A 26,586-nucleotide genomic window follows, 5' to 3' on the forward strand; every position below is an offset into this window, starting at 1 on the left:
GATTCTCTTCTCATATGTGCTGTTTTTAACTAGTATAAATCCACCATTTCAATGGAATTATTCTGAATTGTGTGTGCATTAGACCTGTTTTCACTTATAAAGGTGGGAGGAGGCTATTCAGAAGACACCTTAGATTTCTTCTCTAGGAATAGCGCACACAGGCAGAGAGAACTGGCCTTGAGCTGGAATGACAAAAGTGTCAATAGTGTTCCCCTTCCAGATTTCCTCACCCTCAGTATGATTCACCAGAATTAGTTACTATTGCCTGGATCAAGGAATTTAGGAAGATTGCTCTCTGAAAGAAAAAAAAGGTAAATCCATTCCAATTAAGTTATCTTTAGTAACCTCATTCATGAAAGACATTCTTGTATATTTGCTCAGGTACCTGCGCAGTTCAGTATCAAGTGATATACCGAAATGCAGGCTTCTGTGGCTGCAAGATGGGATGGTAACACCCAAGAAAAACAACTCTTTTCTTCAACCAAACTTGAATGAAGACTTCATTAACAAGAAGCAAAACAAATTACTGCTCGATGCCAGTCGGAAAGGAATGATAAGTGTTCTTTTTCATTCCTCACAAAGGTTTAGTTACCCAAAGATACTAACATTGCTACAGGAAAACGCTGAGATCAGTGTTGTTTTAGGAACATACTGGGGCAAAAATAGAGGTGGAAAGGTTAAGCAAGAATTCAAGCACCACAATCACTTTCCATTTTAGAGCACCACAGATGACTTGAACATCCTATTTGCTAGACTTACCAAGCTAATCAGCTGCAAGTCTTGCTGTTCCAGAAGCACTGGAATCACTTATGATGAACAAATGGATGCTTGAAATAGCCTGCTAGGGAAATGGGCTGAAGTTCATCTCGTATCCTCCAAGATGGTTCCTTTAACCCCCAGGACCAAGAGATCCCAGAAATATATTTATCGTGCTTGGCTTTTTAGGGCCTGATTGAAAGCCCATTAAAGTCAGTGGGATTCTGGTTGCATAGACGTCAGTGGGTTTTCAGTCAGGCCTATGTAGTGCTTTTCATCAATAGATCTCAAAGCACTTTACAAAGATGAAAATTATTATTAAGCCATTTTTACAGATTGGGAAACTGAGGCACAGAGACCTTTAAAAGACTTTTTCAAGATCAACCAGCAAACCGATGGCAAAGTCGGGAATAGAACATAGTTTTCTGAGTCCAGTCCAATGCCCTGTCCACTAGATTATACTGCCTCCCAATATGAAGACAATATTCTGTCATGCAACTTCTTCAGGAGGAAAGAACCCTTTTGCCTGTGCGCTCATTCAAGCATTTCTTTGGCTTTTACTCCATCTTTTTCATGGTTGTTTCAACAAGTGGATGAAATAGCTCAGATTCTGGATGGGAGCCCTCTCATCATTCCTTTAAAACTGTGTCCTGGGGAAGATATCATGACCTCAGTTGTACTAAAGGAAACGGTCACATGCCAGTCAGATTTGAATACCTAAAGTAATTATAATATGATTATCATGAGAGTTACACAAAATACTTTCTGGTATTAGAGCATTTCCTTGATTTCAAGCTTTGATCATATTTTCCTAAAGTCTGAAAAAAGGTCTATCCTTAGATCCCCATTATGGTCCTTTTAAGGAATGTAAATCACTGCACTTCACTCTTTTCAGTGCCCTTTTTGTCCTAGACCAGTCCATGGAATCTTTCCCAGTTGGTTCAGTTTAGTTGCCTTACCTTCCAGTTCACCGTCTTCAGGTTTTGAATGTCTTTAAGAATTTGTGCTCGATACTTCACATTCAGCTATTAACATAGACTTAAAAAAAAAACCATAGCTTTCCTGTGTTGTAATTTATTCTCCTTCTTATGCATCTTAGGATTTTGTTGGCTTGCTCTTTTTTTTTTTTACTTTTGCCAGTCATTGCTACCTGGAAGTCTTTTTCCATCTGCCCTCAATGTATCATATGATTCAATTTACCATATATTTTACATTTTTATTCCCTTTCTTTATATGCATAACATTTAATTTTGGGTGCCAGTCTCTCCTTTCTTTCTGTCAGTTAGTTTTTTACCTTAAATATTTTCCCCATAACCTGAGTATTAGTATTCTAGTTTCATTATATGCTATCTCTCTCTTTTCTTTCTTTCTCTCTCTCTCTCTCTCTAATGTTGTTCTCTTCATAATATTTCTTTTTTGTACTTACTCATATACATTGGCCAACAAAGCCCTTTCTTATACTGTTGTTTTTATTTGTTTTGACATGTGGCAAACTTCTATTGGTTATTAAGTAATGGCTTTGGAACTAGCCTGTCTTGCCAATAACTGTTAATGGAAAAGATATGTAATCATGCTTTTTATCAGTCATTTCAATCTACAATTCAGTGTTTTCAGACTCCTATCTTCTTTGTACCTTTCTTTTTTGATTTGAATACTTGTATATTATGCTGACTAACCCTGGAGTGGAGGTTATGTTGCGAGTAAATTGTTATTTTCAATATGTATTGGTATGGGCAGCCCCATTATGTATTATGTGTTTTGTAGATTATATATAGTGTGTCTTCATTACATAAGAACACCTATACTATGAATAACTATTTTGATATTTGTCTTTTTATTGGGATAAATAAATTATTCTAAAGAGAAAAATGTAATTTTCTTAAGATGCAAAGGAAGCACAGTTTGGAGTTTGGGGGCTTTTCTGAGGATAAGGAGGAGATATGGCTCAAGATCTTCCTGGAAAGTTATTGCTAATATCTTGTAGATGCTTAAAGATGATAATCTGTTTGGAAGACAGTGTTCAGGATCTTTAAAGGCAAATGAATAGAAACTGGAAATGGCAACATATTTTGTATGACTTTGATATACACAGAGTTCAAAGGAAGCTCATAACAAACAAGTGTTCTTTGCAAAATCTTGGTATTCTTTCCACCCATCTACTCTGAAGTCTGCCCATCTATAGTAACTGACTCAAAAGAGGGGTCCAATGTTCTCTCTAAAGCCTGTTTTTTAAATAATAATCTGAAACCTGATCTTTATTCTGGCTTCCCCACCCCCAAAAAAGTTTTGTGTGATGGATTTTTCCTTAATTTATTAAAGGTCTAAATTATTTAAGTTTATAAATGATTAATAAATGGTTAATGTTTTAATAGCTGATTAGAGTACGATAGATGAATACATTGCTTATAACCATTGTTTATAACCATGCATAATACCTTGTAATGATGAGCTTATAATTATGTATACTGATCTTGTCTTTAACATGCATATAATGTAAAGAGTGACCAAAAATCGTGCCTATTTGAGATGTAAAATATGGATAAGGCTTTCTAATATATAGGTAAAGAAAAAGAGCAGTGTGATCAGATTCTAATGGAGATTCTGACATGATTTCTCCGAACTCCATTTTGGCCTGTGCTTTCAAAATAGACAATAAGACAGACGATGGAGTGGTTGTGAATGGAAGCTGAGTAAGAGAATTTAGTATGTCAGAGGATCTATATGTAAACACAAGGAGCAAGAACTACTCAAGTGTTACTAAAGGTAAGTCTCCACTGCAGTTAGACACCCGCGAGTGGCCTGTACCAGCTGACTTAGGCTTGCAGGGCTCAGGCTAAAGGATATTTAACTGCAGTGTAGACATTTGGGCTCGGAGTGCAGCCCAGACTCTAGTACCCTGTGAGGTGGACGGGTCTACACCACAATTGAACGGCCTCTTAGCCCAAGCCCCACAAGCTTGAGTCAGCTGGCATGGACCAGATGTGGGTTTTTAATTGCAGTGTTTTAAGTGTAGACATACCCAAAATTACAGAGAGAAGGCACCCAAACCTAACCTCCTTCCTGAAAATATCAGGTCTCCTGCAGAGCCGATGGCATTGCGAGTAGCTTGCATCTCTGTTTTCCCACCCATGGAGGACCATAGCAGGCTCAGCATGTACAAGTCAGAAGAAATAATAATGTTCTGTGTAAAAATTAGATCTTTCTGAGAGAGAGGCTGGCATATTTGCTGCCACAACACAATGCCCAGCATTGTGTTCTCAACCTCAAACTTTCCTTACTTCAACTTCCCTAAATTCTGTTTTCTATTCACACATCTCTTATTTAGCATATGCAGGGCCAGACACAGATGTTTGTGGCACTTGTGGAGGTGATGGCAGAGTGTGCGCATTCTGGTCACTTTTTTAAGTATATGGGTTTTCTGTACGATAGTCTATTTTTCTTTCTCTTCTCAATAAGTCAGAATTGCCAAAAGTGGCTGCCATGATAGTTTCATGTGGAACTTTCAATAGGGGAAATGATGAATTTTTGAGCTATTTGAGTGAGTTATCTGCAAAAAAATTGAGGGAATTTGATGGAAAGGGATATTTTGAGGATTTGAAACCTATGTGAAATAAATGTGCTTAAAATTATTTGTGCAAAATTCCATGGGATAATTTTCAGCAAGTTTGGATAGGCCCTTGTAGAGGGACATATATGGAACAAAAATACATGTGACCCATATGGAAATACAATATCAATAATGAAGCCGTTAGGGAATATACGAACACTTCTGAGCTCATGTGAAAGTAGCATCTTTTCATGTTAGTTCTCACCTCACCCATATATAAGCGTTTTTTATCTATGGCAGCAGGTCTGCAATGTATTATACACAGGTGGATCCCTGTATGCATGCAGAGCCTTTTGAGGTCATCAGGCCCCAGAGTCTTCCTGTCTCCAGTGCATTGCTGTGTCTGGAGTCTAATTCTGTATATGGATCAAATATGTCCTTTCCATATAGTAACAGTTCTGCACTGGAAAGGGGATGGATTGAATGACCCTAGTAAGTCATTTCTGTCTCTGAGTTCTGTGTAAGATTAGACTTCTGTCTCTACAGCTCCAGTGAGATTTGTATTTTGTTAGTTAGTAGTTTATTTCTAGGCAGACTCTTGACGTCGTATTCACTATTGCACTATATTTTCACAACCTCACTGAAGTTTGACTCCCTTTGGGATTGTTAGGGTAATTAGATTTGTTCAAGGAAAACATGTGAATGGTTCTCAGTCCATAAAGCCTTTGAGCTTTGTATAAATAAGGTCCTTTTATTAAATAATTAGGAGGGTCTGTTGTGTTCTGTTTAGCTCAGATAAGTGTGAGTAATGGATTATTAAATTCTCTGCCTTCCCTCATTCATAATTGGGGATGTCAGAAAGGCTGTGAAGATCTGATTATGAACTTTTAGTGACTTTATTACACATCCACAACACACTTATTTTCTTCTGTAGTATGTTTCTCGTCCATTGTTACATTTGCTGTATTTCTCTCTCTGCTTTTTTTGCACTTTGTGCTTATTTTATAGCCTGTAATGCTTAAAATAGTTATGAAAAAATATTTTCCCTGTGTATTTGAATGCATCTGATCGGCCAGTTGGTCAGCTCAGAAATGATAAAATGGGAGGCAAGTGGGGTGGACACATGCACAACTGCTATTTTTTCCCATTTATAAACATATCACACTAATTCTTTTGAATATGCATGGCAGATCTTGTGTGACTTTATCACTCTGATACACTTGCTTGTATCTAAAGGGCAAAAATAGTGACAGATGACTTTTTAAAAAAATGTATGCTTGAATCCATTTTATACTCTCATGCACTTAAGTGTGATTCTGGTGTCAGAGGCTTGGGATAATGAAGAATTTGGGATAATGTAGGCCTTAGGAAATAACATGGGGAAAACTACTTAACATCTTAATTCTCCATATTAATTCTTAATTCTCCATAATTTTATATATGAATAAAAGGTTTAAAAGACCTAATAAAGGTTACAAAAAGGTTAAAAGCAGGTCTGCAAAATCCACAGGCTTTTATGAATAAAGAGAAAAAAATACTCATTAAGTGAACATTGTCCATTCTGTGCACTAATTAAAGCAGGGGTCCTGCGCCCAAGGCTCTGTTTATTGCACAATAATCAAAACCTACTCTGAAGACAGAATTATTTATTTCATCATGGGCTTTTGTATGACTATCATCACAATAGTATCTATGTTCTTCTTGGAGTCACAATAGTATCTATATTCTTCTTGGAGTCATGGTCCCTATATGGATTACAAACCTGGGTACGCATGTGCACCACTGTTCACAGCACTGTCTGTTTACCCACACGTGCGTCATGTGTCGGCCACATGGTGGAACCGAGGCTTTAAGAGGCAGTGCGGATCGATGCTGCTCCAGTTTCCTCTTATCGCCACAAGGCCAGAGTTGAAATCTCCATTCCTCAGTACTCTGGCTTTCTAGAACTCTTCGTCCGTTCTTAACTTCTGTACATAGTTTTCTAGTTTGTTCTAGTTGTATATAGTTAGTTAGGGTTTGTTCTACTGTTGGACGACTTCTCTTTGTGGGGTGACCCCTTGTAGCGATGTGACCACTCATCGGTGCGGTGCCTCCTGCTGGTCGTCTGGGAATTAGCTCTTGTCCAGCTCAGAGCGCCATCTGCAGGCCGATGTCTCACCTACCGCTGGCCCTGTGTCCGTCCCAGGGGGTTATCTACCCCATTCTTTGCAGTTCACCCTAACGGAGTAACCTCTGTGTGGTTCCCTGGGACCCCCATCACAAGGCCTACAGAGAGCTTTCTGCTCTCTTCAGCTTTCCCAAGAGACTTTCTCCTGGCTCCGAGACAGATCTCACCTGCCCTTTTCTCACTGACTCTCTCAGGTTGCTCTTTCGCTGGGTCTCCTCCCTCCCTGTGAGCACCTGTTGTGGCACAGGGAGCCTGGATCTGCTTCAATTACAGGGGCTGGCTGCCTTGTGATAGTTCACTTCTTGGCTTTGTAGAAGAACATAGGCTTGGAAGGGGTGGTGGCATAGTGAATCAGAATTGGAATAAATACTCTGTGTTTAGAGACACAGGATCTGCATCCATATAAATCCCTTTAATATGTTATAATTTGTATACTACAATGCTATTGTGGACAATTCATTTTATCATCTCTCACCTGGAAGTCACAATATAAAGAGAGTATTAAAACACAAATGAAAGAGAGTGGGGGGAAAAAACATTCAGGAGACTTAACATTGACCTTGATAATTAAATAAGCTGTTTAGTTCAACTTCTCAATCATGAAAATATCCTCATTACTTTTCCAAAAGAACATTCCTATCCTTCTCAAATTGTTTTGAATCACTCTTGGCAGTTATAAAAACATAACAAATCTGTTTTGCAGATGTGGAATCTGCCATTTAAAAAAGTTAATTTTTAAAACTTGTATATATGATGTTTTTCACATACATTTTCTTTTAAAAGAAAGTTATTATTTAGCAGCTAAACATATTTTTGTAGATTTTGATATCCTTCACTATAAAAAAATTGTGATGGAAAGGCAATATTGAACTTATAAGGTATAGTATTTAAAATACTATTATGTCGTTTTCACTGAAATCCAGTTAACTTAGGTTTGTTGCAAAGCAAGTGTGTGCTCAAAATAAGTGTTCAGTGTATGGACACATTTATCTGAAAAGACCCCTGCCATTTGACAGAACAATGAAAGATGTCCAGCTGTTACTTTTTTCCCTTTATTTCTGCGGGAAAAGACTGTGCCATTACTTTTTTGTGCATAGTCTTCACCTTAATAACGGTTGACAAGTTGAAGGAGGCCACTTCTGGAAACCTTGCAAGGGCCTAATATAGTTTAGTACAATATTCCAGTTAACTAGTGTGGCACAGCCAGTATTAAAATAGCACTACAGTAGTCTGTCATTTAGAATTTACCTAGAATACCTCCCCTGGTCTGAAACAAAGTGTGAGAATTTTCAGCCCAAAAGGAATCTCCCTTAATCTGATTTAGCTGAACTCCATGGCAAAAACTGTAACTGATTTTAATGCGAGCAAGATTAAATTGGACCCAGAGTGAGTTAGGGAATGACAATAGGATTTTATTATTTAAGGCTACATGCAACCTCAGCTGCTGCTGCTGCCCTTTTTTTAAAGTTCCCAAATATGTGCAGGCACCTTGCAAAACAAAGACACAGTTGCTTCCCAGAAGAGATTACAGTCTAAATTTAACATGATATGAAACAAGTATTGATCAATAGGAGAAAAGAGAGGAAGGGGTGAAGAAAGACAAAAGTGAGAATAATACTTGGAATGATCAGAATAAGTAATATGGTTGGTCATTGAAGGCATTTGTATGAGAGAGAGAGAATTTAAGAGAATTTGGTGAGGAAAGTGGGTTGTTAAGTTCAGGGAGGTCATTCCAAGTGTAAGCAGCAGCATGGGAGAAAGCATGAATATGCTGTGAAGGGTGGAGACTGCATATGGAGATGGTCATTGGCAGAGCCGGGTGAGAGGAGCATGTCGAAGCAGAGATAAACACTATGTGATGTGAAGGGCCTTGAAATGGGCCAGTGGGGATGTTTTTGCAGGGTCCTGCATGGAGCTCTTCCCAGCCCAGCTGTAGTCAATATTTTTATTGATGAGCTGGAAGAAAATATCAAATAGTGAACATAGGTTGAATGGTAAATAAGCTAGTTCTACAAAGTACCACTTGGTATTCTGTACCACTTGGTAAGATGAACTCTTTTAAACATGCATTTTAAGGAAAGGAGGACTGTATTATGGAAAGCACTGATGCTGAAAAAGTCTTGAGGGTCATTATGGATATTAGCCAACTGAACAAGAGTGATTGCTTGGTGATCCCTTGATTTCAGGGAAGATCTCTACCATGGATTTACATAAGGATCCTGAAATGACTCAGGAGTCTGATCATGGAACCTCAAATCCGCCCACAGTAGGTACAGACATTGTGTGGCAGGCCAGGGGCTCGCTAGAAAAAGTTATTTCGTTTTCCTTCCTCCTCTCTCTCTTTTGAGCTTTGAGGGCAAGGCGGTTCTCAAAGTGGGCTACTGCCTGATGGCACCAGTGGAGTCAGTTGGTGGCTTGCTCTTCCCAGCTTGTGATGTCCACATCAGTTTTCTTAAGATACGCTTTCAGTGCATCTTTGTAGCGTTTACTGTGACCACCACAGGATCTCTGACCATGGGTGAGCTGAGAATAGAGGACTTGTTTTGGGAGGCGAGAGTCTGTCATTCGCACATAATGTCCAGCCCAGCAAAGTTGGTACATGAGGATCATTGCTTCAGTGCTGGTGACATTGGCTTCAGCAAGAATGCTGGCGTTAATGCAGTGATCTTGCCACCTGACGCAAAGGATCTTCCGGAGGCATCACTGGTGATACCTCTTCAAACTCTTGAGGTGCTGTTGATAGGTCACCCAGGTTTCACATCCATAGAGGAGTGTAGGAACAACAATTGTCTTATAGGCCTGGATCTTGGTGTCCTGCTGTAGGTCACAGTCCATGATCAGTTTCCCAAAGGAAGCACTTGCACACTGGATCCTGTGCTGGATCTCACTGTTGATTTTTGCATTTTGAGAGAGTTGGCTACTGAGGGAGCAAAAGTGCTCAGCTGTCTCCAAAGTCTGCCCCTTGATGATGATTTGTTCTGGGTCATGTGCAAGGCCTGAAGCAGGCTGATGCAGCAATTTAGTCTTCTGAATACTGAGTGAGAGTCCTAGGCTTCAGTAAGCTTGTGCAAGAAAATCCGATATGGACTGAAGGTGATTCTCAGTGTATGCGAGGATGACACAATCATCAGCATACTGAAGCTCAGTAATGGACACCCTGAAGACTTTAGACTTCAAATGGAGATGTCAAAGATTAAAGAGCCGCCCATCCATTCTATATTGAATGCCAGCTCCATTGGGGCGTTGATCTTTAATGAGGACCAATGACTGCTAAATAGATGGAAAACAGGGTTGGGGCAATAATGCATCCTTGCTTAACCCATTTTGATGACAAAAGGTTCCATCTCAAGGCCATTACAGAGAACTGTGGTAGTCATCTGATCATGGAGAAGTCTTAGGACCTTAATAAATTTTGGAGGGCAGCCAAATCTGGTCAGCACCTTCCACAGGGCTTTGCGACTGACAGTCAAAGGCCTTTGTCAAATCGATGAAGACCATGTACAGGTCCTGATTTTGCTACCAAGACTTTTCCTGGATTTGGCGGACATCGAATATCATGTTGGTTGTCCTGTGAGATGGTCTAAAACCACACTGAGATTCTGGCAGTATTTCCTCAGCAAGGAGAAGTAATCAGTTTAAGAGGATACGGGCAAGAATTTTCCCTGTTGTAGATAGCAAGGCAATGCCTTGATAGTTTCATATAGATGCAAGTGTGGCTTAGTGGGTATAGCACTAGACTGAGACCCACTGAAGATTTGGGTTCTATTTCTGGGTTTGCCACTGGCCTGAAGTTAAAGGCTTGATTTAGGAATCACTGGGTGGAAATTCTGTGACTTGTGTTATGCAAGAGGACAGACTAGGTAATCATAAATGTCCCTTCTGGACTCAAAAATGTAAGCATCTGTGAAAAAAAAGACAAGGTTGTTTTATGTAAGTTATGTCAGTAGCAGGGCATAGGGCTTTTGTTAGAATGGATATTGTCAACAGTGAAGTGGGATATGACAGGATTCTGATGCTGTAGTGATAGTTAAGTGAAAGTGTAGAATGGTGTTCTATGAATAAGAATTGTAAGAGGTTGTGAAGTGTTAGTTAAATTGTACCCATGTTGAATTCTTTCCGGGGAATTGGGCAAGTATAAGTGTGCACCTTTTTCCCTTTAATAGTGTTAGATAGAATTTCCTGTGGATCAGAGTGAGTAGGTTGTAAGAAGAGGTGAACTGTAGGATTGGCAAGTTAAAGTTATGTGTATTAATGGTGCATACTGAGGAGGGGAGAATTAAGGTTGAATAGGCAACCCTTAACTCTGCAGTCCCTGGTTTTCAGAAGTTTGAGTGTTGCTCAGCACAATGTTCTGCAAGGGGCTGACATACCACCAAGCAACCTTAACTCTGCATCATTGTTGTTTTTTGCCATTGAGTTACAAAACAATTTGCATTTTACTTTAGCAAGTATTTTGGGCCTCCTGTCTCAACATTCCAAAACCCTGCTTCAGCTTATAAAGTGCAACTTTGCTATATAGCAGTTGACAGTAAAAAGTGAACATTTATACCGTTGAAATAAGTTTCAAAATTTTATTATTTCTATAATCAAATATCCTTTTGAGTTTATTTTGGTGCTTTATTGTAAATGTTTACTTTTTAGTATAGCTGTTGTATGTGCAGCATAATCAGCTTCAAAAAAAATAATGAAAAAATCTGCATGAAATTTTAATGTCTTGAACTACTGACATTGCTTCTCAGGATACCATTTATACTGAATAGAACAATAACTTTACACTATACAGGAATATGTTCTTTGAAGAGTACTTACAATTGAACTAGGCTGGCCTGCATTATGGGAAGTTAGAGATTGCATCTATTTGATTTTACTAATTTCTCCCATGACATCAAGTTATAAATGTCTTCCAGGAGCCATTGTTGTTTGCAGTGCAGATATGGCATTGCAGGAGCCAAATCATTCATATAAGTTGCTAGGTGGATCTAACCTAGATTTATGTATGTAATGTACCTATACATCCCAGTTTGGTTCTACAACCCCTGCTTATATGCCTCAGTGTTGTCTTATTCTGGGGAAATGGCTGCTTTGATTCAGTTGCATTTATGTTTCCCATGAAAACCAATAAATGACGTGCTCTTGTATCGTAGGCATCGTTTGCCTTGAGAACTTAGTGGTTTCTATCTTTTTTTAATTAATGATCTCCCTTCCCTTGCCAAATCCTAAAACGCTTTTATGCATTAGATGCCAGAAGAGATTTGAATTTTTATCTGGAAAGAACTCAACGTTTTAAAAGGACAGAAAACATTTGTATCTAAGACAGTTTAAAGAATCCACCTGTATTCCAGTCCTCTGTCCTTCGGGTGTTTATATATATCTAAGAAACATAGAAGAGCTAGGCCAATATTCTTATTTCTTTAAAAAAAAAGCACATATTTATGAAACAGATTATGTGCGGGAAATTCAACTCTGAAAAAGAATGGTCTTTCATAAACGCATCATTGTAAAACGTTTGAGGAATTCCTTAACAGTGTAACTCAAAACTTCTGAATTTGGCTCCACAGAATTGCAGTATCACAGTTAATAGTTATGAAATTTCTTTGTAAATAAATAAAAGCTTGAATTAATAAGCAGTCAGCCAGTCTCCCAGACTGCCATTTTAAATAAGTTTGCTGGTTGTTGTTGTATCAGAATAACTATGATAGAAAAATCTCATATGTGACAGTTCTCGGGGTACTCAGGATTGTGAGTCACCTTGTTACATTCCTGCAGTGAGAAGGAGTCTTGCCTGTGGTACCTGGGTGTTAGCTCTCTAACACCACCAGCCTGTCAGTCACTCTAGCACTGTCCTGTGGGTTATGCCAGCCCTGTCTTCACCTTGCAAGTTAAAAAGAAGTGCACACCAGTGTCCAAGTAAAGTGTTCCCCTGTGATATCCAGCCCCTGACATGAGCTACTCAGAAATCCCAAATGCTCTACTCCCAAAGGAACAGTGTACCCCAGTTTACTAGTTTTACCTTAAATCACTGCTCCTGTGTAATACACAGCACGTATGACCACTTACAATGAAACAAAAGGTTTATTTAAGAAGGAATAGAAGTTCCACTAGAAATGAATAATGATTAAAGCAAGTGGTTGCAGTACAAAACAAAATAATAAAAATGCAAACTAGGGCCTGCAGTCATTATTAGATACAAAAGCTAGCTATTAAAGTAGGTTTTCCACTCAAAGTTCAGTATGTTACAGATCTGGCTAGTTTCACAGGAACCAGGATCCGATCTTTCAGGAAACTCCTCTGTGAGTGGATGCAGAGTGTCTTTCTCTCCCTGTGTTATACTGAATCAGGTTTTTGTCTTTATTCACAGACGGGACAATCCCTTGTCTGTTATCATGTTCCTTTTTACCTCCAAGAGGTTATTATTCTTTGCAGTTGTCCTTTGATAGTTTTCCATTGACTGTTTTGGGATAGGGCAAGACATTAGAACCTTGCATTAGAATCTCCAGCTGACAAGGGATGGGTGAAAATTCCTTCCCACTTGAATGGGTCATCACCAAGATATATGATTTCGTGGTGACTAACTTTTACCTCAAGACCATAAGACGTAGTTTTCAATATAGTTACATTATTCCTTACATGCTACTTGTGCATCTCACAATGATTATAAGTTATAAGCTTTCAGTAGAAACCTTACATGCTACCTTTCATGGATAAATACCATGAAAATGGTTTATTAGGTGTCATGAGTTTGTGAGGTCTGAGACAGGAGTAGCTATTACCAATTGGCCTCAGTGTCATGATCACCTACTAGTGCACAAGTTGTACAAGCATTTATGGTCTCAGGACTTTATCCTGGGAGAATCTTACTTGCTTCTGTTGAGAGTGCTTAGCATTTTACAAGATCAGTCCCTTTATTTTGTGTCAGACTCTGCTTATTTGGTGAAATTTTAATGAATGTATATGTTCATTAAGGAGGAATGGGAGTTTACACCTCTGAACAGTGAGGAAATGAAATATACATCCCATTTTTGTAAAGTGCTTTTATACATTACTGACCAGCAGACCATAGTTTATGTGTATTTTAGAGTTACTGTTATTAACTAAATAAACTTACATACCATGGGGTTTTTTTAGTTCAGTTATGCTGAAAAAAGTGGTTGTCTTGTATCATTATGGGAATTCTTTAATATGTGTTAACTGTTTGTAAAGCAATTATTTCTTTAAATCTCTTGACAGGACTGTGAGGACATGGGATGTTAACAATGACAAAAAGCACAAAGGTGTGTTTAAACCACGGTCAGTTCAAGGTAAACGGGTGATTCCTACAACTTGCACATATAGCAGAGATGGTAAACTTATTGCAGCTGGCTGCCAAGATGGCTCCATCCAGATCTGGGACAGGAATATGAATGTAAGTGAAGTATACTTTTTAATTTTAGCAAGATAACTGTTAATACACCTCTACCTCGATATAACACGACCCGATATAACACGAATTCTTATATAATGTGGTAACGCAGTGCTGCGGAGGGCGGGGCTGCGCACTCCGGTGGATCAAAGCAAGTTCGATATAACGCGGTTTCACCTATAATGCGGTAAGATTTTTTGGCTCCCAAGGACAGCATTATATTGAGGTAGAGGTATATATGAAATGCTAAATTTTGAAGGAGTTTTAGGATGTTTTATATTTTATACTTAAAATATTTTTTTTCTGAAAGACGAGCATTTGGTAAATGAGGTTTAATATTTCCCCTGCTACCACACCTCTGCAATATCAGTGCCTGCTGCTACCCCACGCAAACAAATAATGGCAGGAAATTGACTAGCTGGCAACCTGATTTTGTCTATTTTTATATATGTAGTGACAATTATAAATAAATACAATACTGTCTGTCTAAAGATAACAAGGTGACTATGAAGAAGCTGTCACTTCCTATAAGCGCTTATGACATTAAAAAATACATGTCGGTGTTCTACTCCAGATGTTGAATAATAATTCATCCACTTTGGAATGGGTGATACAGGTAATATACAGAGGAGAGTAAAGTCAAAACACACAAAGATGGGAATGCACCTCAAGTAAAAATCTCTTCCTGTATTGTCCAAAATGTGAAATTTAACACGGAGGTGATATTACTCCAAAAGACCACTGACTGGGAATCCCAAAATTTCATGGCTATGCTACATCCTCAGATGGATATGATGAGGAGTTAGATCCTGAGCATGTGGGCAAGACCCACCAGTCAGACACCTGGGAAAGAATTCTCTGTAGTCTGTCTCATCATACTATCCCCTGCATAAAGTTAGCAAGCTCAGTCTTGAAACTGGTTAGATTTTTGTCCCCACTGCTCCCATTGGAAGGCTGTTTCAGAATTTCACTCCTTTGATGGTTAGAAACCTTCATCTAATTTCAAGGCTAAACTTACCGATGGCCAGTTTATATCCATTCGTTCTTGTGTCCACAGTGGCACTTAACTTAAATAACTCCTCTCCCTTCCTGGTATTTATCTATCTGATGTGTTTATAGACACAGTATCTCCCTTCAGCCTGCATTTTGGCTAGGCTAAACAAGCCAAGCTCTTTGAGTCTCCTTTCATAAGACAAGTTTTCCATTCCTTGGATCATCCTAGTAGCCCTTCTCTGCGCCTGTTCCAGTTTGAATTCATCTTTCTTAAACATGGGAAACCAGAACTGCACATAGTATTCCAGGTGAGGTCTCACCAGTGCCTTGTGTAATGGTACTTACACTTCCCTGTCTGTACTTGCATGGTGCATCCTAGGACTGCATTAGCCTTTTTCACGGCTTCATCACATTGGTGTCTCATAGTCATGCTGTGGTCAGCTAGTACACCCAGGTCTTTCTCCTGCATTGTCACTTCCAACTGATAAATCCCCATCTTATAGCAAAAATTCTTGTTGTTAATCCCTAAGTGCATGACCTTGCACTATTAAATATCAACCCATTTCTTTTACTCCAGTTTACAAGGTCATCCGGATCTTCTTATATGATATTCTGCCCCTCGTCCATATTGACAATATCCCCCAAGTTTGTGTCAGCCGCAGATTTTATTATCACACTCCCACTTTTTGTGCCAACATCATTAATAAAAATGTTAAATAAGATTGGTCCCAAGACTGATCCCTGAGGAACTCCACTGTAACCTCCCTCCAGCCTGCTAGTTTAACTTTCAGTATGACATGTGGTATTCTCCCCTTTAACAAAATCTTTACTGACTTTCAGTTACCACATTAATCCCCATCTTCTCAATATAACTAATAATTTCCCATGTGGAACTGTATCAGATGCCTTACTGAAATCCATGTAGATGAGAGCTATTGCATTTCCTTTGTCTACAAAATCAGTTATTTGCTCAAAGAAAGAAATCAGGTTGGTCTGGCATGATCTACCTTTTGTAAAAACATGTTGTATTTTATCAATTACAATTTACTTCTATTTCCTTAACTACTTTCTCTTTCAAAATTTGTTTCAAGATTTTACATACAATTGAAGTCAAACTAAAAGGCCTGTAATATCCCTGATCACATTTTTTTCACTTCCTTAAAAATAAGAGTTCTATTTGCAATTCTCCAGTCATAATATACAACCCTCGAGTTTACAGATTGATTAACAGTTCTTGCTATTGGACTTGCAATGTCATGTACCAGTTCTTGTAATATTGTTGGTGGAGATTATCCAGTCCCCCGATTTAGTGCCATTAAACAAGTTTGACTTCCATCTCAGATGTGGGTAATTTCTACTTCCATATCATGGTTCCCATTAGCCATCCTACCACTACTCGTACCTGGCTGTTCGCAAAATATACAGAAAATTCAGCCATTTTGTCAGTTACCAATAACTTTTGTTATGTTCTTTTCTATTATATTTATTTTCAGGTAAATTGTTAAAGCAAATTGAAGTCTCTTGCAAATTGAGTGACAATGCACTTGGTACCTTTATTTAATAACCTCCTTCCTAGCTTCTTAAATACACTGGCCCAGATCATTCCCTCCTGTAGTGAAATCATAGAATCATAGATCATTAGGGTTGGAAGGGACCTCAGGAGATCATCTAGTCCAACCCCTTGCTCAAAGTAGGACCAATCCCCAAATGGCCCCCTCAAAGATTGAACTCACAACCCTGGGTTTAGCAGGCCAGTGCTCAAAAACCACTGAGTTATCCCTCCCTTGCTATCCCTTTCAATGGAAAGGGATTGGATAGGCTTGGGATCTATGACTATTCCCTTGGGTAGATCCTTCCACATTGTCCTCATGGCCATCCCCAGCACCCCATTGAAAAATGTTACAGGGCCTGACCCCAAACCTGACTACCTCTTGGGATTCGCAGGCAGCCAGGAGCATGTGTGCAGAGACACTGGACCTCCTACTCTGAATCTGCCTTCCTCAGCTCACTAACTATTTGGCTCCAAAAGTCTGCTGTTTCGCTTTGCTGCTCTAGGGAAAGGCTACATGGAAAAGATCACACAGTTTGGGATTGTATTATCTTCTTGAGTAAACTGTGCAGAACCAGGCCCATCTACTTCTCTCTGATTTCCCCAGTCTCTGTATCTTCCTCTCCCCCCCAATAAATACCAGACCTGCAGAGAATCGCCTCTGGGGTTTGGAGATTCGACAAATGGTGCAGCAGAGATGGCAGTAAGGGGATCATCCACACGAGGAGGTACCTCTCACTGCCTGGATATTTGGGGCACACTGGCAATTCAGAATGGTAGAAGAAAATATGCTAGAGACAAGTTCGTAATCCAGAGTGATCTCTTTATACCCCAAAATGCTAATTATTAAGTAATTTTAAATATTATTTATCAATGTAAAATCTAATTATTCATTTGTTTAGTCAGCATTCCCTGTATGGATGCCCACTTTTGGGGTATGAGAGTCCTTGGCATATGGACTCAGAACTTTATAGCTAGCAGGATCTGTTAGTACTTTGTGTGTACCCTCTATGGGTAGGCTATTCCATAGATGCCAATTACAGTATTTTTTGCTTTTCTTCTGAAGCATCTAATACTGTTGTAGTCCTGGATTGTTACTACTTACTTAAATTTCACAGGAGTGAGCACTCACACAGGAAATACCCAAAGAAGAAAGGCAATTTGTCAGTAATAGGTTCCTGAATACTATTGTCTATATGGATCTATATTCCCTGCATATTATTCTCAGTTCTTCTAGACTATGGATTATTGGTTCAGTGTCAGGAACTATGTTGTCATAAACAGATAGCTAAGGGTTAATGTTCTTTTACCTGTAAAGGATTAACCAGAGAACCAATCAGGAAACAAGACTTTTTCAAATCTGGGTGGAGGGAAGTTTTGGGTGTGAGTTCTTTGTTCTTTGTCTTGGGTCTGACCCTCTCGGCTCTGAGAGTGATTTTTCTATCTCCTGGCTTTCTAATCTTCTGTTTCCAAGTTGTAAGTGCAAGGATAGTAAGACAATAGGTTTATATTGTTTTCTTTTGTATTTACATGTGTGTAGTTGCTGGAATGTGTCAGATTGTATTCTTTTTGGATAAGGCTGTTTATTCATTTTTTTTTCCTTTAAGCAATTGACCCTGTATATTGTCACCTTATACAGAGACTATATTTTATGTCCTTTTTCATTCTTTTTATATAAAGCTTTCTTTTTAAGACCTGTTGGAGTTTTTCTTTAGTGGGGACTCCAGGGAATTAAGTCTGCAGCTCACCAGGGAATTGGTGGGAGGAAGAAGTCAGGGGGAAAATCTGTTTGTGTTAGATTTACTAAGCCTGACTTTGCATACCCTCAGGGTGAGGGGGAAGAGAGATTAACTCTCTCGGTACTTGTGTTTCCAGGACTGGAAGCAGGGAATCTCCTAGGGTCGTCCAGGGAGGGGAGCCTGGGAGGAAGTAACAAGGGAACAAGGGGAGGGGGTTATTTCCCTTTGTTGTAAGACTCAAGGCATCTGAGTCTGGGGGTCCCCCAAGGAAGGTTTTGGGGAGACCACAGTGAGCTAGGCACTGTATAATTCCTAGCTGGTGGCAGCAATTACCAGGCCCAAGCTGATAACTAAGCTTGGAGGTTTTCATGCTAACATCCATATTTTGGACACTAAGGTCCAGATCTGTGAAAAAATGTTATGACATATGTCAATTAAAAGTACTATCCATTTTATACTCTTTGGCTCAAGCATATAACCTAACAAACACTAGAAAGCTTTGAGCTCATAAATTACAGCCACATGCATCCTTAGAGTGTGGATCCTTACAGGTAGTCACCCCAGAGAACCAAAATTATCGGGATATAACTTTCTGTACATCAGATATGTTTTCATGATTGTAAAAGTTTAATAAAGATTTAAATGGAATTACATTGGGAGTAGCTAATATATTCTTGTCTGAATTTGCTGAATAAAACAATAATATGTTGTCTGTGGGAATGTATGTTCAATTTCCAATATTTATATGTGGTGATGGTTAAGTATATGAAGTCATGGCCATTTAAACTTTTGTGCAAATCCTGCCATGTTGTTACATGACACAGTATTTCTGAGGAATACCATCCAGAAAACACTGTCATAGAGCTGCATTAGCAAATAACTGTGTCATAATCAATAGTAGAAATTATCAGAATAGGGCCCAATTATTTAGAAGCTGAAGTAGTAATAAGCACTAGTAGGAAAAAAATTTTTAGAGCCAAGCTTATGTTGTAAATCCTTGAAAATGTGACAGCTCTACTACAACATATTGGCTTTATTGAACAAAAGGTTATTGGTGATCAATTTTTAACTTAAATAAAGTATCATAGTAATAGTAACCAGTTCAGCTTCTCCTGTCAAAACTCTTAATTTGGAAAAGGGGAACAAGCAATTTCGGGACTTCACAAAGATTAAGAAAAGTTTGATTGCGTTGGGGAAAGGGAAAGTATGGAGATATAAAGAGAGAAAAAGCTCACTCTGATCATATTTAAAGTGCACTCTATTTTTCGTTTGTCATCTATTTTTATTTCTGTTTTTATTTCCACTGTAAACCTAGTAAAACGTCCTCATGGCATGGAGTTTTTAGAACTCACTCTAAGTGTAAACTTCTTATAACAGACTAATAAATTTTTCAGAGACTGGCTTTCATCACCTATGTATGCTGTTGATTTAAACATATACAGTATTGAAATATTAAACATTCTGGTGTAGCTTTAACAATAATGCTCTTGGTGATCTGCTTATTCATGTGCTTTTCTTTATGAACCTTAGTGTGTCTTTATAAAATGACATATTACAATGCTGATAGAGTGCACTTTAAAGTGATTATGAATAATTTAAAGATGTATTCCATATATCTTTATCTCTTTTTCCAACCAGTGACCTCTAGGTAACTAAGGATACTAAACTGGTTGTCAGAGAGAAATTAATCTTATAATCCTTCTTTTGAATTTGGATTTTTTTTTAAAAAAAGACTAAGATGATTTTCCTCTTCAGTGTTGTTGAGAGTCATTTGAAAATACACACATCTCTTTATTAAAACAGTCATTACAATTTTGTTTCAATGACATTTGTATTTGAAGGTGTCTGGGTACCTAACAGAAAAAATACTTGTGTATTCCTAAAACTAGGCATTTTGAAAAAGACAACATGGCCAAATAAAATCAATATCTAAAGCAGCATAAATAACTCACCAATAAATTACCACATCAACAATAGATAAATACAAAATAAAGGAACTCCTGGGGAAAATAGTGTTCTCAAATTTAAATTTTGAGATTTTTTTAATTTGGCAAATAATCTCAATTTATACTTTTTCATTATAGCTATATATATGCTATATAAAGTGTCCTGAAGAGGAACTGGGAAGAGAGTAAGCCTGAATAGTGCACAGGATCTAGGAGGGCATTCCAAGCATGAGAAAAGGTACAGAGGTGTTTGTGAAAGAAGGAAAGCAGGGAAATGTCAAGATATGTCAAACTGACACAAAGCACTGGGTGTAAGCAGTAGGAGTTGAGACAGAAGTAGGTAGGAACAAAACTATGAAGAACCAAGAGGTGGGGATAAGGAGTTTGAATTTGATGCAGAAATATATAGGAGCAATGCTTTTCTTTTGTTTTCAGAGAGATTTTTTTAGTATGTTCATTCATCAAACCGTCATTTGACTTTGTTGGAGTGCATGCAGTGTTTCATGTATGACTCAGACTTTGCTGTATCACAGTAAAACCATTTCAGAATGGAAATTAAGGTATACAGATGTATCCTGAAAAATACTTACGGCTCTGTAACGACACATCACTGTTGTCGGAAGGGACAAGCATTCTTAATAACTGTTTACATTAGACCAGTTGGTACCCATTCCGATGCTATTGTTAAGAACTGTGATTTGGCCCTGACAGAGCGGGAAGAAAGACAAAACATGGTAATATGGTTTAAATCAGCTGCCACATTATCAATTCCATTCTAATAGAATAATCAGGCCAAAAATGATCCAATGCGGGTCTTGGAGGAGGTGATGGAGAAAGAATGGGAGGGGGGGGGAAGCTGTCCTGATTCACCCCCCACCAAAGAATTAAGAGGATTTTCAACACCATTGCTGAAAACTCCAACAACCCTGCCTGCATATCAGGATTGCTACAAATCAAATTGGGGGGTGGGGAGAGAGTTTCTTGCTGTACTGTACTAGACTTCAGGCCCACCCCTTTACCTATAGGCAATATCATCCCATGTATTTGGTCCCATGTTCCCAGGATCTGTGAACACTTTAATCCCTCATAGTGGACCCAAACATAGTTTTAAGAAACAAGATCATTAACCCAAAGCACCCTACTTATTGGGCCTCCAGGGTGCCAAGAGGAAGACCCTCTCTTCTCCCACCAACCCCCTACCCCAACACCAGCTACTCCACAACACTTCAGCAAATTTGATACAGAGAGAATACTACTTTCCCTGCCCCCATAAAAACTTAATGTCCTCTGCATGCCTGGAAACTTGGTCTCAACCTGACACTAGGTGAGAGGAACACTAGCAGTCATAGTATATGAAAGGAGGCTAATAAAGCTCTTCCCTGGGTCAGTAAGAGACAGTCAGCTCCCATGGCACCCTTTGAAGCAGTTAGTCAGCCGCAATGCTGGCAGAAAGCCATCCCTTATGTAAACCCATGCCCGGCAGCCCACTGAGGAAGGTAGTGGAATCCACCTGGTAGGGCTCCATGTCTTTTCCTTGCCATAACATCTAGAGCAGCCCCAGTGGTGGCTGTAGAGCATTACTCTTCTGCTCCAGATATGACCAACAAGTATAACACCTGAGCACAGGAATCATGTTGGTTTATCTCTTGAAGAACTATTGTGCTATAGTACTGTTAAACTATTTAATACACTGTAACATCATTAGGGTGAATAAAAGTTACATACAATAAATGTTTACATGACACATTGAAGTTCAGTATTAAGCAAGGTTTTGATTTTATCTGTAGTCTGTGTACAAGTAAGCACTGTAGTTAATATAGATTATAAGATATATATTTATAGCTTTCTGTGCATTACTCAAAAGAATGTTATTTATAAAGTTTTTGTTCAAAGACTTATTGCAACAAACTGAACACTCCTTCCCTTCTCACATCTCTTCTCTGCCTAGTTCTCATTCCGTGTCTCTAGTTACTAGTTAAATCCATCAGATGTTAGTCCAAGGCACATGTCACTTTAGAAATTTATTCTTTTCCATATTGCATTATGGTGTTAAGGCCATGAGTTTGGTTTTATGATCAGATTCACTTTTTCACTTTTTACTAGCAACATGATCTTTGAATGTTTGATTCAGTTTTCTCTCTCCTTCTGCTGTTTTTTGATGAAATTCCGAATCTCCCAGCTGTATGTCATGACAGTAAAAATGCTTTGGAGGAACATTTTTTGTCTTCATGAAACAGACATTGGTATCTTGCTTCCCAAGATAATGCTGAAGTTAGCCAAATGTACTCCAGCTTTGTCTTGCTTTTCTCCAAACTCTCCAGCATGATCATGATCAATTCTAATCACCTGCCTTGGAGAGTTTTTTTCATAGTCTCGTAAATCTGTATATTTTTCTCACGTCCATGTGTTGGCTGTACATGGTTTTTCCTTAAGGTTCATGTGCACGTGCACAGACACTACACATTAGGAGAACTATCTGTCAACTTCTCATAACTATTTTGAACCACTGTCAGCTTGTCTGACAACTACAGATTCAAAGGGTAGGAAAGTAACTTCACTCATCTATCTAATAGAGTGAAAATAATAGTATTAAATATTTAACCACATAATGACACATTAAAACAGTGCAAATTTGGGTACTCTGAGGGTGGAACAAGAGAAGTGAATGGCAAGTATGGGAGGAAGAGGAGGAAATGAGAGAAGAGATGTGGTTTAGATAAAATTTTGAAGGACCTGCGCAACCTTATTCATTTGCAGATCAAAGCTGCCAAAATGTTAGATCTACCTGAAATATTAGTAGACTTAAAAGTATTGAATCATTCTAAATATATTTTTAATCCTGGAATGGAGAACTGTGTCTTTTTGTCAGTTAACTTCTACATGTCCCAGTTTTCACCGTTTGGAAATTGGGAATAATACTTGCTTCAAGATACGTTATGAGGCTAAAGTCACATTTGAGATCCTTGAGGGGGTAGGTAAAAAAATAGCTTGTTTTGTTAATTGAGTAACATTTCTGAAAGCTACCTTGTGGCATTTTACTAAACTTTCTGTAGAGTCCATAATCGACCAGTCCCTGGAAACTATTGAGATGCTCTTCCTTGAGTATGTGGAGTGACTTTTCTGTATAATAGATTCTGTATCTGAATCCTGTTTCTCAGTCTCAGGGACAGTCTTGGCTCATTTTGTAAGTTTGTGAGGTATGTCACTATCATTTAAACCATTGTAAGCAAAATAGTAAATGATTAATTTACAGCAGATAGATGGTAGTAGAAGTGCTATCTTTTGTATACAGGAAAATATTAACCAAAAATGTAAAACATTTTGCAAGTCTCAGCACAATTTTTTATTTGCTCTTAAGCTGATTGATTTTTTTAATCTAATAGTTTCATAGGAAGACTTACTCTAAGTGATATGGTCAGCTCCTCATATTTTTTAGCTGTTTTTTCAGATATTTCTTAAACAATGGCCAGGATATTAGTCTGCTACTGCTTGTCCTTGTATTAAGTTTATATTCATTTTTAAAGCCTGCTTTGATGTTAAAATATGGTAATATTTTATTTTAACGAGTGTCAAAGACCCCAGCCTCTGTTATATACTTACATTACAGAACTTAAAATATAATAATAATGAAGCCCCATGCTATCCAAATAGACTGCTCACAGTAAAATCACCAAAGTTGACAAAATGATAACCCCTATAACCATTTGCCGAACAACCCTCAAACCACACTACCTTCAAAAACCTGATGATAAAAGAAAAAGAGATGGGCCTTGTAGTGTGTCCTAAAGATTAACAGATCTGAGCTCTACACCTAGTAATTTACCAGTACTCGTCTTAAAAGTAGTTTCCAAATATTTGTATGATTTATAGAACTAAGATAAATATATTTCTGTATTTAGCAATTGTTTGCTTTTAAAGGCTTTTTGTAAGCGTTAGGTTTGAATTGTAAAATATGACAGCAGGAAAAAATAGTTGTAACAGGGACTGTATTTTCAGATCTGAAAAGTTTTACAAATAATGGAGCCATTTTGGAGATATACTACACAACCAACAACATGGCTCTAGATTAGATAATATGCACAGACTGTAAGACTGATTTTTTTTTTGGCCTGAGAGGGGTGACCTTTCTGCTTTAGACTGGGAATCTAAGCCCAGAACTTACTTGGAAAGTATTTTGTAAACTTTATCTTGCTGTCCTTGTTAATGGACTTTTCAGCTGATGTTGCCAGACAATGCAATGAAAGCAAATAGGACGATTTGAGACTTGCTGTTAATATTTTCTCCTTTAAATGAGAAGTCCTCTGCTGGAATGTGTGTACGTATATGTATTTGTTAAAAGACTGATTTTTTTTTTTTGCAGTTGTAGTTTGCTCATTCCATTTGTGAAGACCTAGCTCTCAGGGCTAAATAAATATTTGTGCCAAAATGTAGCCTCTTAAAAAGGAGGTTTGATTTGTTTGCCCACATCCATTTAAATGCAGTATTCGGTACCAGAACATCATGCAGACTTGTGCAATATTATACGTTTTCATTTGTGGTAATTTAAAGCTGTCCAATATTGCTAGCTTGGTGTATTCTCTTTATACCACGTAGACTGTACTCAGCACTTTAGCTATATGATACATGTTTGTATGTGTCTTTTTTTTCCCCTTCTTTATGTAGAAATGGGCTTTTCTTAACATCATTATGTCTTAAAAATATGTTTTTTTCAGTAAAACAAACCAGTTTACTGATAGCTAAGGTTCTAAATCCTGGGTTCGGGGACAGAAAGGCCCACTGCTGCTCCTACATGTCATACGAGGTGACTAAAGGGGGGCTGCCTGGAGACTGATGGGCTCTGCCAGGTTAGAAATTTGCCCAAGACATACCATATGATGAGCAAGTCAAGCATGTCCATACCAGATTGGTCGCAGTCTGGATTAATAATGACTGCGGCAGCCGTCTCCCACCAGGGTGGATGCGACAAGTGTACTACCTGTATAACCCCAACAAAGAGGATCCGTGGAAGAGATAACATCACCATAGCCACATGGAATGTAAGGATGTTGAGACAAATAGGGAGGTTGAAAAAACACGTATAAAATGGAACAATACTCCTGTCACCTCCTAGGATTCTTAGAGGTCAGATGGAAGAACTTTGGAGAGACACTAACGGAAGAAGGCCAAGTACTCTATTACTGTGGAGAGGACAAACATGTCAACAGCATAGGATTTCTTGTGCATAAAGATATCAAGAATTCAGTATTAGGATGCCACCCAATATCAGCAGGCTTACTTCCATCCATCTAAGGGCAGTACCGTTCAGTATCACAGTGGTACAAGTCTATGCCTCTATAACAGACTACGACGATGAGCAAATTGAAGATTTTTACAATCAGCTCCAAGACATCATCAATATGGTACACAAGAAAGATAAAGTGGGTACTGACGCACAGGCAGATTGGCGAGATTATTGTAGCAGTAACCAATGAGAGAGGACTGAGACTTTTGGAGTTTGCCAGCTATAACGATCTGGTTCTTGCAAACACATTAGGGGCACATAAAGCATCCAGATGATCAACGTGGCATGCACTTGCTGGTTTGCATCACAGTCAGATTGACTACATCATGGTGCAAAATTTTGTTCTGGATTTAGTAGAGCTAAAACAAGGAGCTTCACTGGTGCGGATATTGGAAATGATCATGACCTTGTCATGATAAACTTTTGGCTGCAGCTAAGGAAAATCATCAGGCCAAAGTTCAGCAGAATCAAGCTTGACTTAGAAAGACTTAGAGACTGAAGCATTGCAGAATCATTCCAAGCAACGATCGGCAGAAAATTTGCTCCGCTGCTTTGCTCTAGAGGAAGACCTAGAAATAATGACCAACAATTTCAATGCTGTAATGAATGAGGCAGCAATGGACATTCTTGGGAAACACCATAAGAAGACAAAACCTTGGGTCACAAATGAAATACTACAAATATGTGACAGAGAAATAGAGAGACAAGAACAGCACTGAGGGAGCAGATAAATAGAAAGCGATTGGCAGAAAGATCAAGAAAGGAATGAAGGTGGCCAAGGAGACATGGATCAAAAAACAATGCTCTAAAATTGAAGAGTGTATCAATAATAAAACTAGCAAATGAGCCTTCCAGATTGTAAAAGATCTGACAAAGGAAAGATGGACCAAAGCTAACACAATTCAAGGCAAAGAAGGGAACAGTCTTATAGAAGAAAAGGACATCATCAGTAGGTGGACAAATTATTGCCATGATCTATACAACCACTAGAAAAATGGAGATCTTAGTGTCCTTCAACAGAGGAGGATGACTTTCCAATACTGCATGAAGAAGTGAAGACAGCTGTGAAATCACTCAAGAACAGAAAGGCTACAGGTATTGACAACATTGCAGCCAAACAGATAAAATTCAGAGGAGAAATAGTAATAGATGTACTCACCAAGATCTGCAACAAGATCTGGCAGTCTGGTGAATGGCTCTCCACGTGAA

At 38.5% G+C, this 26,586-nt stretch overlaps 1 protein-coding gene across 2 annotated transcripts in view; it reads left to right on the forward strand.

The window, feature by feature from the left end:
- WDR70 (WD repeat domain 70) overlaps window positions 1-26,586 on the forward strand; it is a 265,622-nt gene that overhangs the window by 163,909 nt on the left and 75,127 nt on the right. For both annotated transcript variants that reach the window (XM_050943791.1, XM_050943792.1), the window contains exon 10: window positions 13,698-13,872. In XM_050943791.1, coding sequence (XP_050799748.1) covers window positions 13,698-13,872 — 175 coding nt within the window. The remainder of the gene's footprint in view (window positions 1-13,697; window positions 13,873-26,586) is intronic.

Source organism: Gopherus flavomarginatus, chromosome 3 (assembly GCF_025201925.1).
Source record: "Gopherus flavomarginatus isolate rGopFla2 chromosome 3, rGopFla2.mat.asm, whole genome shotgun sequence".
In the NCBI taxonomy this organism is placed as follows: domain Eukaryota; kingdom Metazoa; phylum Chordata; order Testudines; family Testudinidae; genus Gopherus; species Gopherus flavomarginatus.